At 32.4% G+C, this 15,209-nt stretch overlaps 1 protein-coding gene across 1 annotated transcript in view; it reads left to right on the forward strand.

Annotated features, from left to right (window-relative positions):
• The window catches only part of LOC117117696 (zinc finger protein 888-like), a 59,019-nt gene that overhangs the window by 25,294 nt on the left and 18,516 nt on the right, over positions 1–15,209 (forward strand). The window contains exon 2 of the mRNA XM_033262086.1: positions 4,069–4,212. Coding sequence (XP_033117977.1) covers positions 4,198–4,212 — 15 coding nt within the window. The 5' untranslated portion in view covers positions 4,069–4,197. The remainder of the gene's footprint in view (positions 1–4,068; positions 4,213–15,209) is intronic.

Genomic DNA, 15,209 nt, shown 5'->3' on the forward strand with positions numbered 1-15,209 from the left:
ATTAGCCGTTTTCCGTTTTTAAAAACCGCCACCCCACCTTAAAACACTTTAAAAACGAAACAACATTCAGGCTGAGCCTTGGCCTCGGCCTGTAACCATCAAAAAAACTTTCTATATGGCTATTTCCCCACCTCTCTCACCCTGTGTAGTTAGAGATACCGTACTCAACAGAAAGTTTTTTACCACTTTATATGCTCAGGAAAGTAAAATGAATGCGAGCATCCCCATCCACATTCAACGAACAATATTTGCATTTCCAAGCAGGAAAACCATTATTACCAAGGACATTTAAAACACAAAACACTGACATCATTAACAATTAAATTAATTAACACTAAACGACTGTTGTTTAAATCAGTAATAAATCAGCCCTGTTTAAATCCCAAGCTCACGTTCTCGTCTCGTTTGTGCTGCAACATGCAACACTTCGTTTTCAACACGAAGGCCTAGGCTAACTATAGATACAGTCCTATTTGAAATGTTTACTGTGGTGACAAAACATACCGGTATGTCTTTTATTCAAAAATTGTTCTTTACTTAAAACAGTACGGTATGTTGCAGAACTAAATCTGAATTACAAAATATTGAGAACAAATATAAGAAATTACAGAAAAATCACATACAAATAACAGCGATACAAATTTGCAGCAAAATAATAAATAAAAAATAGCAAATAAACACAAGGAGTATTAAAGAAGCAAGGCATGGAACTTAAAATTGTTAAGTTCAAGACAGAAATGAGTCCGGATTGGAAACGGCATCCCGCAGTGTTCAGCTATGGATAGTGCATGCTTAATTATTTGTTTATGCTATCAAATCTGGTAAGTTGTTCAATTCGCTCTAATTATATATCTGTAATTATTATTCAATTTACAATAGGCCCAAGTCGAGAATATTCGCGAACGGTTTTCTCTTTTCTTTCTTTAAACAACCCTAGGCCTACAGAAAATAAAACATAAACGTTTAGATAAAGTGAAGAGAGCATTGGCAAACTTGGCGACCTAATAGACCTATGTTTACTTATATTAAATATATTGAAATGTTTACACAGGAATTTATATATTTGTATTCGATTAACTGCTATCGAAATAAGAAACTGAATTTTACTATTAAAAACTTTAAATCAGATACTATTGCGTTTATTTAACAACATTAATTTTCATGTCATAGGCCTAGTTTTCCTTTTTTTGGGCAGATGAAACAATTTGGTAATAGGAACTTGTTCCTCTTTCGTATGACCCCCTCCTGTGTTCTTGAGGAAATAAATATAAATATTATTATTATTATAACTTAAAAAATATTAGGTATTTTTCTTGAACGACAGAGATTTGATGAAGTTTCGAGTTTCCATTTGTTTACATGGAGGGCGAACCCAAACGTTCACATTTGCAATGGTGAATCCTCCGAGTACCTATATTTAATATTTCCTGAAAACTAAATCGTAATGGTTCACTGGAGATGTGTTTGTACTTCTTTCTCTCTGTGCAGTATATTGATTCCGTTGTACGGGATTAAACGACAGGGTCCAGACGGACCGAAAATTTGCGTCATATACAGTACGGTAAGTGTTGAATGTATATATGTATATATATATACCTATATGCTTATATATGTTTTTACACTGCTGTCAGTACACCATGCTTAGGGTCGAAATGGCTCCATTTCGTGTTAAATCATATATGTCAAATATGACCCTCCATAAATTAAATGGTTTCATTACTAATCTGAGAGCATTACATAAAAATAATAATAATAAAATAATAATAATAATAATAATATTAATAATATCAATAATAATAATAATAATAATAATAATAATAATAATAGGCCTATTTAACTTGTATCATGCATAATGCAAGAAAGCGTCTATGCGCCTTACATCGCAAAAGTAAATAAATAAAGGATACAACAAAATTCAGAATCTTTGTGAGGAGTCACCGGCCGCAACCTTGCAGTTTCAGACCCCTACCTGATGACGCGAGCAAAGGGACGGGGTTGCTCAGAGAGATGGTGACCTCCCCAAGAGAAAATGCATGCAAATATTATGTTGTAATACATTTTTAGAGGTTTCAAAGATTGCTAATGTTGATGATAACTTGATATCGGGAAGACAATTCCAGAGATGTGATGAAAAGTATCAATGCGATTACCATAAAAAAAAAGTTGTACTTGTCGATTCCTTGTGGCAGTGACAATTTTCGGGTATAACCTGGAACCTTATTTTAAATCGTTTGCTTTGTATATTATAAGTACTGTACAGTGAAACTGAAAGATGACCCGTTTCTTTTTGGACAGCCGGTGTAGGTCACGAATGTAGGTAAACATGACCCTGAAATAAAATGGCACCGGCCTTTGAAACCCCTAAATTGTCAAAATTGTCGGGGACTTCACCCCTAGGACCACTTTCAAAACATTTTAATCGAAGCTCGACCACGCCCACTTTGCTTTCGTCTGGGAAATCTGACCCCTCGTGTGGGCATCGGCCCCCGTCCTACAGTATCTCTTTAAAAACAATTAATTTGTTAAAAAAAACTATCGATTAATAAAATTAATTTATTTTAAAAACTAACACATGATATGTAATTGATTTATAAACCCCAAATGATTCAAATTTGTTGCAATTTAAAAAAAATATTTAACTATCTATGAACTATTTTATTAATTTTTATTTAATTACTGCAAAAGGTAGAACATTATTTCCGGGGTCATTTACCGTACACCTTAGGTCACTTGCGGAGGCAGGCCCGTAGCGTGCGGGAGGTGGGGTGGTTAAGGAGAGGTTACGACGAACCGCCTAAAAACTGAAGAAGGTCCGCATTTAAAAACGAAAAATTTATATTCGTAGATATATTTACAATGTTCTCCAGAGAATCGGAGATCCGCAAGCCAAAGGGTCCACTTTCCACAGAAACGAACCTCCCACAAATTAAGCCACGCTACAGGCCTTTGGAAGACACTACATGTGTGTTAAAGGGTTTACTCAAGTGCAATAACATTTTGATTTACAAGGAAAGAAGTTCTGATATCCTTTCAGATTCTTAAAAATGTTTACCACTTTGACAATAAACAACATATGCGGAAATATATAAGGTTTGTGTGAGAAAGATACCCTAATAATAGCTTCTTGTTCACACCACTCTACAACCACATATTATGCTGAAATGAATATAAGTTTTGTATGAGAAAGAGACAAAAATAATAGCTTCTTGTTTACACGACTCTACAACCACATAAGCTGAAATGAGCCACACGATCAATAATTAAATCTATTTTTAAAATTTCGTTGTATTAGTTTTGTTTTGCTTTGTTTTGGTTTTTTTCTTTTCGTTTTTAAAGACAGCGAATTTCCTTGGACTTATTAATTTTATCAAAATCAATTTAAATTCTTCTATTATTGAGTGTACATTTTTTTAAATTTATATCTGAGTAAAAGTGTTTGAAACATTGTATACAAAGATAAATTCTACCAACTGAAGCGACAGGGCCTTACAGCTCGGCGACTCGACTTTCCCTATGTCTGCACATGGAAGATTCTGTAATATAGAGATACGTATTTATTCAAATAAACGTCACGTGGTGTTTATTGTTGAAAAAGGTTTTTGTTGGGCGTTTATTCGAGGGAGGCGTTTATTTGAGGGAGGCGTTTAAATTCTTGGTGTAAAATGGGTACGGTACATTACCCAAATAAACGCCCCGTAATTTCACTGTAAATGTGGAACTGCAACACATAATTACCGTGAAAATGTGTTATGGCATGATCGTGAAGACTTATTGATCCCAACCAGGCATTTACTCGAGTGACGTTTATTGAAAACGGGGCGTTTATTCGAATAAATACGGTATATTTATTAATACTGTAATAATATACCGATCTTATAGCGCATTTTTTCCAAAAAGCCCGAGGAATTTTGATGATGGTCGTGAACAAATATTTGTTACCACGCGGACCACAATTAAACATGACACTCACATTGAAAAGCAAGAGTTAACCACAAGCAACGGAACTCCTCCCTAATCGAATAACACACATGCATTTTAACGTCTTGGTTTACCATTTATCCTTCCCAGATTCTAAATATATTCCTTCATGGGCCGGCCATCCGTTCGTATTAGAGAGCTCCGAATACAATAATGCCAGTGACGGATCCATCAATTTGAAACTAACAGATAGAGAGTCTATACCACCTGAGCCCCACCATGGTTGTGGCAGAGGTAAGAAAATTTACAATTATAGCACCTCTAGATGGCCGGAAATGGTACCCTCAGAGTTAAAATTATTTTCCTTTTTTCTCCAATTTTTTACAATTTTGAAAAATTTAGGGGGCGGGGGATGGGCTGAGTGCCCCACCCCTTCCTTTGAATCCGCCACTGAATGTTACGTAGGCCAGAGTGGAAACTGACATGACAACGGCGATAAAATACAACTGCTATTCGCTGCGCTGAAACTACAACGTTGTTTTATCTTTAATTCAAAATCTATTACTAGAACACAGGCACTAATTAATGGCGCAATGTTCGATCGGTCGCACACAACACACACACCTGTCTAGGCCAATTGGGAGTAAGTACAATAACTTTTCAATTACAAAAAAGTGGATTTAACAACTGTCGTTCGAGTTTGAACATGTTCGAGTCTGATACCCAAGGCAAATGTTTCATTTGTGTATAGTTTTTGATAAAAATTATAAGCAGATGTACAATTTATTTTTTAAAATATTATATTTTGCTCGAAACTCACTGATGTAGGCCTATATTTCGTAAATAAATTTGGGAAAAATGTGAAATATAAGGAATAACTGGGATGGTGGTAAACTCCTGCTAGGCCACTACTGCTGCTTCTGTTATAGCTGCTACTGTTACTATTACTACTGCTACAGGCCTACTAATATTGACTGATAATAATAATAATAATAATACAAATAATAATAATAATAATAATAATAATATTAATAATAATAGAAATAATGAATAGCAGTAATAGGGCCGAATAATAATAGTAATACTATAATTACAATAATATTATCATTTTCGTCGTCAAAATTTATATAAATTTAATTATAATTTTCATTATTATTATTATTATTATCTAGTCTTATTATTTGCATAATGACTACTTACAAGATTAGGAATGCAGGTCTTCATGTTGGTTTCTTCCAAATATTTAGGATGAATTGGTCTTGTAAGAAGGCTTTCTTCAACATTACAACATCTGATTCCTGGTTTGGTATAGTGCGAGGAAAACTTACACTAACTGTACGACTAGCAAAAATGCCAAATGCCCTGCGCACACACGTACGGATAGCTAGCCATTACTAAGTTGATTTACGCAACTTGCTGCGATAGCTCGTTTCCTGTCTTGAGAACTGAAAGTAATTTGCCGTCACAATTTCCGCAATTAGTGCACCCGGTCGCGCTATTTTCATAGATATTATATATACCGGAAAGCTCAAACCATGATTATTTATGGTCTACGACTAAAGTTCAATAAACGTCATAGTTAGGTTTAATATATTTTTCTACAGTCATGAATTTTATTGCCATTGAAATGTGCAAATATTCTATAACTCAAAAATTATTTTTCCCATTCAGCCCATATAGTTACAAATCAGCCTTTTTCGTTAATTACGACGCTATGCCATAACATGTACATAATTATGATTTCTTATCTGAACTATCTTTTTCGTTTTCTATAAGTTTTATTATTAATTTGTACTAGTAAGCCTATATAACCCATGCTTTCTGTATTTAATATTTACATTGAATTTAACATACAGTAATTTGTATAATATATTTGAGCAAGACTCTATAGCTATTATTATAATAGACAGATGCAACTGCTGAAGTCGTTAGCCCCGAAGATGTCAAAATCCAAATCCAAGGAAGACAGCATTAAGCAAGTACTTAAGCAATTATATATTTTAAGTGTATGCTTGTGTTAAACGAATCTGGAATATTCTGGAATAGTGTCGATAATAAATCAATCTTGTAATTCTTTCAGTCCAATAAAACTCTAATTAAAATAAATCAATACATTGTTATCAATGAAACTTTAAAGAAAGAACACAAAGAGAATCATTTGAAAGAAACTGCTGTATGGCCATATATAATTATGATGTGCTTATATATGGTCATGATGTGATGTCATCATTACCATATTTAGGCATGTCACATGTTTTTGTCAAATAAAATTTGATGGTTTAGACAGGGCTTAAGAACTACCCGACGACAAATGCCAGTGAGCTGACCGGCGGTGGCAGTCTGAGCGAATGTAGAATCCAGATTGATTACAGTATAATATAGGCCTATATATTGATATAATAGAGGTAAACTCTAAACCGTCTTGCGGTATTGCTGTAAGTATATATAAATATATTTTAAACGTTAAAGAAGAGGAATCTGCGATTTGCGAGTATGAAAAAAATATAGGCCTATATATCTAAATTATTTCCTCAACGATTTATTTTTATCTTTCACACACTATTAGATTTAGATTCGTGGAGAAAATGCATAAACAACGAATGGTGTTCATGCAGTAAAAAAATGTTTGATTTTAGGCCTAAGCGCTTTATTTAAGTTCTGGGCTCTGTATACCTATTCAGTTGGTTATATGCCAATAATTTTCGTTTAATATTGGCATTTAACTGTCAACAATGATTCATTAATTTAATTGAATGATTTAATTACATTAACCAGCGTTAGTTATATTATCATAAAATACACTGTCATTTTGGATATAAATCAATGTTTCAAATGAATACAGCTATTTTCTCCACGTACGACGGAACACTTGCTTGCTTTAGAAATTCAACGATATTCACTCTTTTTTTTCATATTTTAAAATCCGGTCGGGAAGTTTTATTCCCACTTTGAGAGAACCCTGGTCGGCAGCAGGGTTGTAAACGATATAAATCTTGTGTAGAATTTTTTTAAAGGAAATAATTTCTTAAAATATATTATTAATTAGCTTTGTCGGACCAACGCAATCTTTGAACTCGTTGCATAGACAACTACAAATAATCTGATACGTATGGTATGATTATTGTTTTATATCTGTGATGGCGGTGTTTCCCTATAACATGACATAATATATACATAAAATATTATTTTTTATAATAATAATAATAATAATAATAATAAATGAAAACAATAACAAGAACAACAATAACAACAACACCAAAAACAGTGCTCGTATAGGAACATGCTGACATGTTATAATCGTATCAGTCATAGACCTTCAACGAAAAGTTCCTTTTTCATTTGCATGGAAAAATGTGTCTCTGGCGGGATTCGAACCTGCAGCTTTTTGCTACCAGGGGAATTCGATACACCAAAGGGACTAACGAAAGAAAAACAAAATTGAATCAGTTCCTTCCAATTAGATTTGTACACCCAACAAAGAGTGGCCGATTTTATTAAGGCGTTTGAATAGACAGCAGGTGACCTGTCTTCTACACCCCTTGTATGCCTCTTTAATTCATATAATACCGTATGGTAATAAATAATTACTATTAATAGTAATAGTAATGATAATAATAGTAATAATATGATGGTAATATAATTATAATAATAATATGATAATAATAACGTGATAATGATAATAATAATGATGATGATGATGATAATAATAATAATAATAATAATAATAATAAAAATAATAATAATAATAATAATAAATAATAAAAATACTAAAAAAACTAAAGTGGGATTAGTATATGCGCATAAACAGTTCTCTATTCGCGTGAGAAAAATATAAATACATACTTATTTCTAAAACAGTAACGTCATCGCATTTTCAACGAAAATATTCCAGTCGCCCGTGATTTCAAATAATTCGTAGAAATGTATATATATATATATATATATATATAATCAAATCTAGATCGGGGCCTGAAAATGTGACTGAATCATGTAACAACTTCCTCTGCCTAGACAGCTCATTGATTTGACTTGAAATTACAAATTTGTGGCCTAGCTAAATATATGCTAATTTACTGTCTGCTACTAACAGACAATTTGGGCGGGAGTCAAACACTACGCATCACAACATATCATACAAGAAACATCCTTGATGGTTCAGACTACAGCGTAGTTTCTCCGAAGAACACAACGACGACGTTAAGTCATCATTCGTTGAATTTCACTGACATTTTCAAAATGAAGAGTAGAAATATTTTCTTTTTTGTTTTAGGCCCAAGGTCAAGGATAACAGCGAACTTAATCACTTTTTTAAGTGGCGTATCCCTTCACAAGACATATATATACACAAGATGATCTACATAAACTAAGTCTTGTTATGAGGCTTAGGGGAGTGGGTTGTCTTGGACAGTCAACTCCGAGGACGACGTGTCACTTTTATGCGATTACAAATTAAAAATTAAAAAAAGGAAAAAAAAACACAAAAAAACCACTGAGATTGGTAATGATTTAAATACCGTACAATTAAAAATTGACTCCTTCTACTATATATTATATGTTTGTGACCCGTGCTCTAATAGAGTACCGGTACCCATAATAATTTTCGGGATTATATAAATAACGGCTTTACCGCTTAGTGGTTGGATTTATCAAACTTACTTAACAAAAAAAATCAGCTTAAATTTGTCTTAAATCCATAAATCCCGGGCCAGACATGTGATAATGTATGGTTTAGTTTTGTTTTTATCCTTTTTGCAGTTTTATAAAGTTTTGTTCAATAATACTACTACTAGAGTAATAATAATAATGATGGTGATGATAATGATGGAGATAATGATAGATACGGTTAGTAATAATACTAACATGTGAGGAAAATTGTGCTGGCCAAAAGAAATTTGTAATTCGTCCAATCATTATAATTACTATTGTAGTTAAAGCTTAGTAAGCTATAGTTAGACCTAAGTAATTCTGGTTAACCGGATCTCTATGTTTGCCGAAAATCCCTGTTAAAAGATCACGAGAAATTTGTTGGCGCTTCATTTTGACAATATAATGGTAATGTGATGATGATGAATTTTACTATATAAAAAGTGTCATTTCCGGCCATCTAGAGATACTATTTCCCCAAATTTTCACACCTCAGCCCCAACCAAGATGGGGCTGAGTGGTTATGGACTCACAGCTTTGAAGTGTGTTAAGTAAATACATAAAAGACAATGTTTGTAAGTTTTATTTTTCTATGATACATCACGCATATTAATTAGATCTCTATGGTTGCTAAAGATCACTTGATAAATTGTCATGAGAAATTTGTTGGCGATTTATTTTGACAATATATAAAATGGTGATATGATGATGAATTTTATTATGGTGTCATTTCCAGCCATCTAGAGGTACTATTTCCTCAAATTTTCGCGCCTCAGTCCCAACCATGGTGAGGCTGAGGTGGGTCGACCCTATATCTGTAAAAGTCCCTCCCTGGGCCACCTCTCGTTCGAATTCCTGGATCCGCCACTGTTGAGCTATGATTATAATTATTGTTAGGCCTACTAATATTATTTATCTTGTGTCTATTGCAATTTTCACTTTATACACTCAAAACAGTCCTAAACCGTCTAGAATGCGCTACCTCCCAGGGGTCTTCGCCCCCTGGACCCCACCAAGGGTCTTCGCCCTCTGGACTCTGCCGGGGATCTTTGGCGTGGGAAGGGCAGTCCCTGTCAAGTCTATAGCTGTCTCTTATACACATCTAGATGTGTATAAGAGACTTGGCTACGTCTCTGAGCCGTTATGAATAAAATGAATAATAAGAGCCAATAAATTATTTATTTATTAAAGCGAGCTATATATGCAATTATCTTTAAATTTTTAGTTAATAATTTCTTCTTAATTTTGAATCAATTTTAATTTCTAGATATGCCATTTTATCTATTCTCCACTAGAAAGAGCCATGTTTACGATTGTCAAATGTAGCCATTTTGAAATATCTGTCTTCTCGCAAATTATCTAGTTAATTTGCTAAGAACTCAACCCTACTCTTTTCGGTCAGGAGGGGCAGAATTCATACGTTGCGACCTAAAGGGACAATTTTACGAAGAAGACAGGGCGAAGTCTATGCTACACCGGAGTAATTTTACCAGTGCCGTTTTTCTGCGAGGTATTGATTTACCTATACTCTCATGCCATCTGCCCTGTAATCCAGAATCTCGACAAATACGTTTATTGAGTATGAAAAATAATGTATAAAAAAACACAGATAAATGAAAATTTAATAGAAAATACAGGAAGAAAGAAAGAACAAAACCAAAAAAGGTAGTCCTCTGATATAGTGCACCCGGAAATTGTCAAGCGCTCACCATAGGGAAGTATTGATGCCATTTTATCTGCGACCTTTTATTAATTTGCTTTTGATAAACGTAGTGTCAATAACTATAACATCTGTCCCGTTATCCACAGAGCAATCTCTTGTGTCCAAGTTCGTAGATATTTCCGTCACAACAGGCATACGTGTATACAGGGAAATACAGTGCGTAATATTTTTTCACATAATTAAAAAACAGTAAAGTTAACTGTTATTGTAACATAGAAAATGTAGATAACAGCATACAAAAGGAAACAAAACATGAAAAACATGGATGTTATGAGGCCTTATATAGTGCACCCGGAAAATATTAAACAATTATTATAAGGAAGCTCCTATTATTGACGTACTTATGTCTCAGACCTGAGTCGGGTTTCAGCAATGTAACTCATATATAAATGGTTTAATTATATACAAATGAATTACCGCATTACGTGTGGGGATTTAAAATAAATGATAAGCAAACACACAAGCTAAATGGGCATGGATACAATTTCAGGCCAATGCCTTTTGAACATGTCACCAAAAGTGGGACAAAATTGCGTACAGCTTTGTGTTTTATTCCTCTACGCTGTTTTTCAGTGTAGGCCTAAAGAAAGGCCTATAGAAAAATAGTCTTACTTACTTGACTTAATGGCGTAGAACACAAGATTCCCTAGCCTCCCTGGTTAACCACCTCCATTTATATCTTTTTTTTGGCGATTTCTTCAGCTTTGGGCAGTGGGAGTTAGGCAATTTGGTCCTTCCAGCGTAGTCAGTGTAGAAAAATAAGGAACTGAAAATTACCCAATTAGGAATTAAGATTGTGGAGATCTAAGCAAACATAAATAATTAACAGATTTGGACAGAGCTAAAAAGAGCTAGTAAAGCTTAATGCTAAATGGGTTTGGTCTAATTAAGATCAATAGTTAGATGGGCAGAAAAAAAAACAATACATTTTTTTCATCGTGGAATAATTTTAAACTGATGAAAGTAGGCCTTATTATAACTGACTATGAGGTTGTTACCAAAACGTACATGCGACCGTATATTTTATACAAAATTATGTTGAAATAAATTCGGTCTATATGTTTTGTTTTAAAATATTAGTAAATTTATAAAATATTAGTAAATTTATAAAATGTGTAAATTGTTTTGTTCTATTGAGCTTGTACATCTCTATGTTAGATTTTCATTCCCTTTCCCCTTCAATCTGGCAGCTGTATTGCCTATTTTTGGCTTAAGTTTGAGTGCAATTGTACATATTATAACTGTGTTTGTGTTTGTGGCAAAAAAATGAGTAAATAAAAAGACAAAAGAAGCTGCGAGGAGAGGAAATGAGAAGACTAATGAGTGATGCTGAAAGAGAAGTCAAGTGATTAGGAATAGACAGTATAGCAAAACTAAATCATTCTAATCATCCGTTACAGTATATAGTATTGATGATTTATAAGCATTTTAGAATCATGTGTCAAGTCTATAGTCATTCCGTCTTTTAATAACTTGGTACATATCGTAGTCGATTGTAAACATACATAAATACATACATTCATACACGCATACACATATACATAGGCATATATATATATATATATATATATATATATATCTGATGTAGTAGGATCCACGTATGTCTCACAGAAATATATAAACGTAAACGAAAATAAAACGATTGCATATAAAACGTGTTGAATAAATTTCATGTCTCTATTATGTCAACGTGTGCAATCATTTTATTTAGTATATATATATGGCCAGCCTTGCCAACTTCCATCCAATCAGCCTCGTTTTGAGTCCTAATACCAGATACTTAGAACCGAAAGCAGTCATGTATAAAATACGCCAATATATACATATTAAAAAAAAAAACAAAAAAAAAAACAAGTTACTATAAATACAGACGGAAATAACACAACCTATCAAGTCAAGGCCTTTCATCATAATACATATCATAAAAATGTTATTGGTTGCTTCTAAGAACCTCCCAGACGCGTTTGAGTTAAGTGAAATTTAAACGGAAAAAATGATGACGTCACGCGGAAGAAGTGGAAGCGATAGATCATACCCATGATTTCAAAAGTCATTATACTAGATGGGTTCAATAATCTACACCACATTTATTCAAGCTTGTGAAGAGAACGGAACATTATGTAATAGGCCTACACTACACTTATATTTTTTCTTTAAAATTATAAGTTATCGATAATTAGCGTCCGGGAACGATCATGCGCCAGTACTTTCCAAATAAGTCTATGAAACTGCACACAGCAGCCTACCGTGTAAAGGTAAGCTTTCTTTTAATTTCAATTTCAAATAATGATAGTCCTAACATAAAAGCCGATTAACTCTTTAAAAAAATTGTATGAAGTATAATAAAATATTAGGCAAATACCTAACTGTAACTACTAATCAATTAATAGTTGTTAATTAATTGTTATCTTCTTTAGTATTTAAGAAAAAAATATAATTGCTGGGTTTTTTAATTTACTTATTTTATCTATATTTTAGTATTTTAAGAAAAAAATATAATTGCAAGTTTTTAATTACCTATTTTCTTGTTTGTTTTAAAATGTTTTTTTTTTGCTAATAATTTTTATACATAAGTCTACAAAATATTGTGTGTTAAAAGTTATATGGTGCATTTTATTTTATTTTAAGAGCTCACTTTGTGTGGTATTATTGCAAATAAATGAATAAAAAAAAGTGCATAATACTGAATAGTTGCACATCCAACAACCAATAGTTGTCAGGACGATATAGGCACTGTCTCTTATACACATCTAGATGTGTATAAGAGACAGCCTCCATTTATAGGCTAGTGATGACAATGATTACCTCTTATGTTATAATATGTATAATATGTATATATATATATAATATGTATATATATATATATATCCATATCCTACAGACCACAAAACGTCTTAGGTCTGTTTTTCTCTGGATACACCATTCATAGCCTATCGCAGACCACCTAACCTTCGTAATATATTAGTGAGATCTGAATTTCCAGAGGCATATTAACTCTTACAACAGCCATAACTTGGGCAGTCTTCTTTGTGGTTCATCACATGCTTGATTCTACACAAACAAACTACATATTTCGGATAAGGCAATCAATTAATTGCCACATCACAAATGTCATTTATCCGTAATATTTGTGGTAAACAATATGTCGGAGAAACAAAAATACTCTTCGAATGAGAATGACACAACATAGATCAGCATTCAAAACATCTAAGCTTGATCAGCCAGTAGCCGTAGCTTGATCATTCAATCTCAAATTCCAGAGTGATTGCAATAGACCATAATGCCAATTGGAGCGACGAAAATCGTAAGGATAATGGAAATCAGTGGGAACTTTTACTTAAAACCACTACACATTGGACTCAATATTAGGAACGTTCTCCTAGTACACTAGATTAATCCAATGGCATCCAAATTTATCTGTATAAATCATTTGGCTTATTTATAGAGGCGCGTCTTTAAAGTTTAATTTTCCTTTTGTTCACTCTTTATTCAATCTCACTGTACCTTACCTAGCTTTTTGTTTCTAATTATGCTTGCATGACTTTCTCACTTTATTTGGCTTTTTCTACCCTCACTCACTCGCCACTGAGAAGAGAGTTTGGTCCGAAATTTCTGGTTCTATTTCTAGCTGTTTGCTTACGTTTCTGTTGCATCTCTACCGAGATCCAGCCATTGTTTCCCACAGTATGTATTTATATATTACAACAGAATTACTATGGAAATTAAGCAATTCTTCATTTAAATCATAATACTGTATAAATGAAGTAGAATGCTCTTACGATTAAGTATTAAGGTTATCAGCATAAACAATACAAATGTAAATATAACGTTCCACTATTAGCAAATTTACTAAATATTAAATAAGGTTATTAAAACATAAGACCTGAATTTATATACTTGTTTTAGAAAATTGTAATAATATTAATATATTGATAGATCAAATAGTAAAAATAATAGGCCTAATAAATATTTGTAGACAGATAATTTACATTATTATCACTGTATCAAATACATTGATAAATATAATGATAAATAAATAATAATAATATAACTAATATATTAAATAATGATTATTAATAGTTTGTAGACGGATAAATTACATTATTATCATCGTATCATATTAATACATTGATAGATTAAATGAGAAAAATAACAATAAATAGTAATATATTAAATAATGATTATCAATAATTTGTAGACAGGTAATTTACATTATTATCACCGTATCATAATAATACATTGATAGATGAAATGACAATAGTAATAATGATAATAGTGATAATAATAATAAATATTGATGTATTAAATAATGATTATTAATAATTTGTAGACGATAAATTACATGATTATCACCGTAATACATATTGATTGAAGCATGAAGACTTTTAATGATCCATGATTGGGTTCAAGAGTGGAGCGCTCATGTTAGCGACCTGGGTATTACAGGTGGTTTTGCCTGAACAGGGTTTATCTTGTGTGTAGACACGATTAGAAAAAGACTACAGATTGGGCATAAATGTTTATCCGTTTCCAATATAGCACTGACTATATTTATTATCATTTGGCAGTACAATATAGCAATAGTGACTAATGACGGGTAAAATAAGTCGGCGATAAAAATGTTAACTTTTTAAGAAGGATTTCGTTTCGATAATAAAAAACTAGTGCAACAATTTTGATTGCAGTTTAATAGTCTACTAAACTCTGTCAGCTGCAAACTAAACGTAAACGAAAAATATATCAATGAATAAATAAAATTACTAAAAATATGAAAAAATGGTTGGAAACTATTCAAACTAAAAATGTATAGATAGATAAAAAAAATCTAAATTTTGAATAATTGGTTTTTTTTTTTTTTTTTTTTTTTTTTTTTTTTTTTTTTTTTTTTTTTTTTTTTTTTTTTTTTTTTTCTTTTTTTTTGTTC

This window comes from Anneissia japonica, unplaced genomic scaffold, assembly GCF_011630105.1.
Source record: "Anneissia japonica isolate Jap-2015-1 unplaced genomic scaffold, ASM1163010v1 scaffold234_len1672027_cov178, whole genome shotgun sequence".
Taxonomy (NCBI): domain Eukaryota; kingdom Metazoa; phylum Echinodermata; class Crinoidea; order Comatulida; family Comatulidae; genus Anneissia; species Anneissia japonica.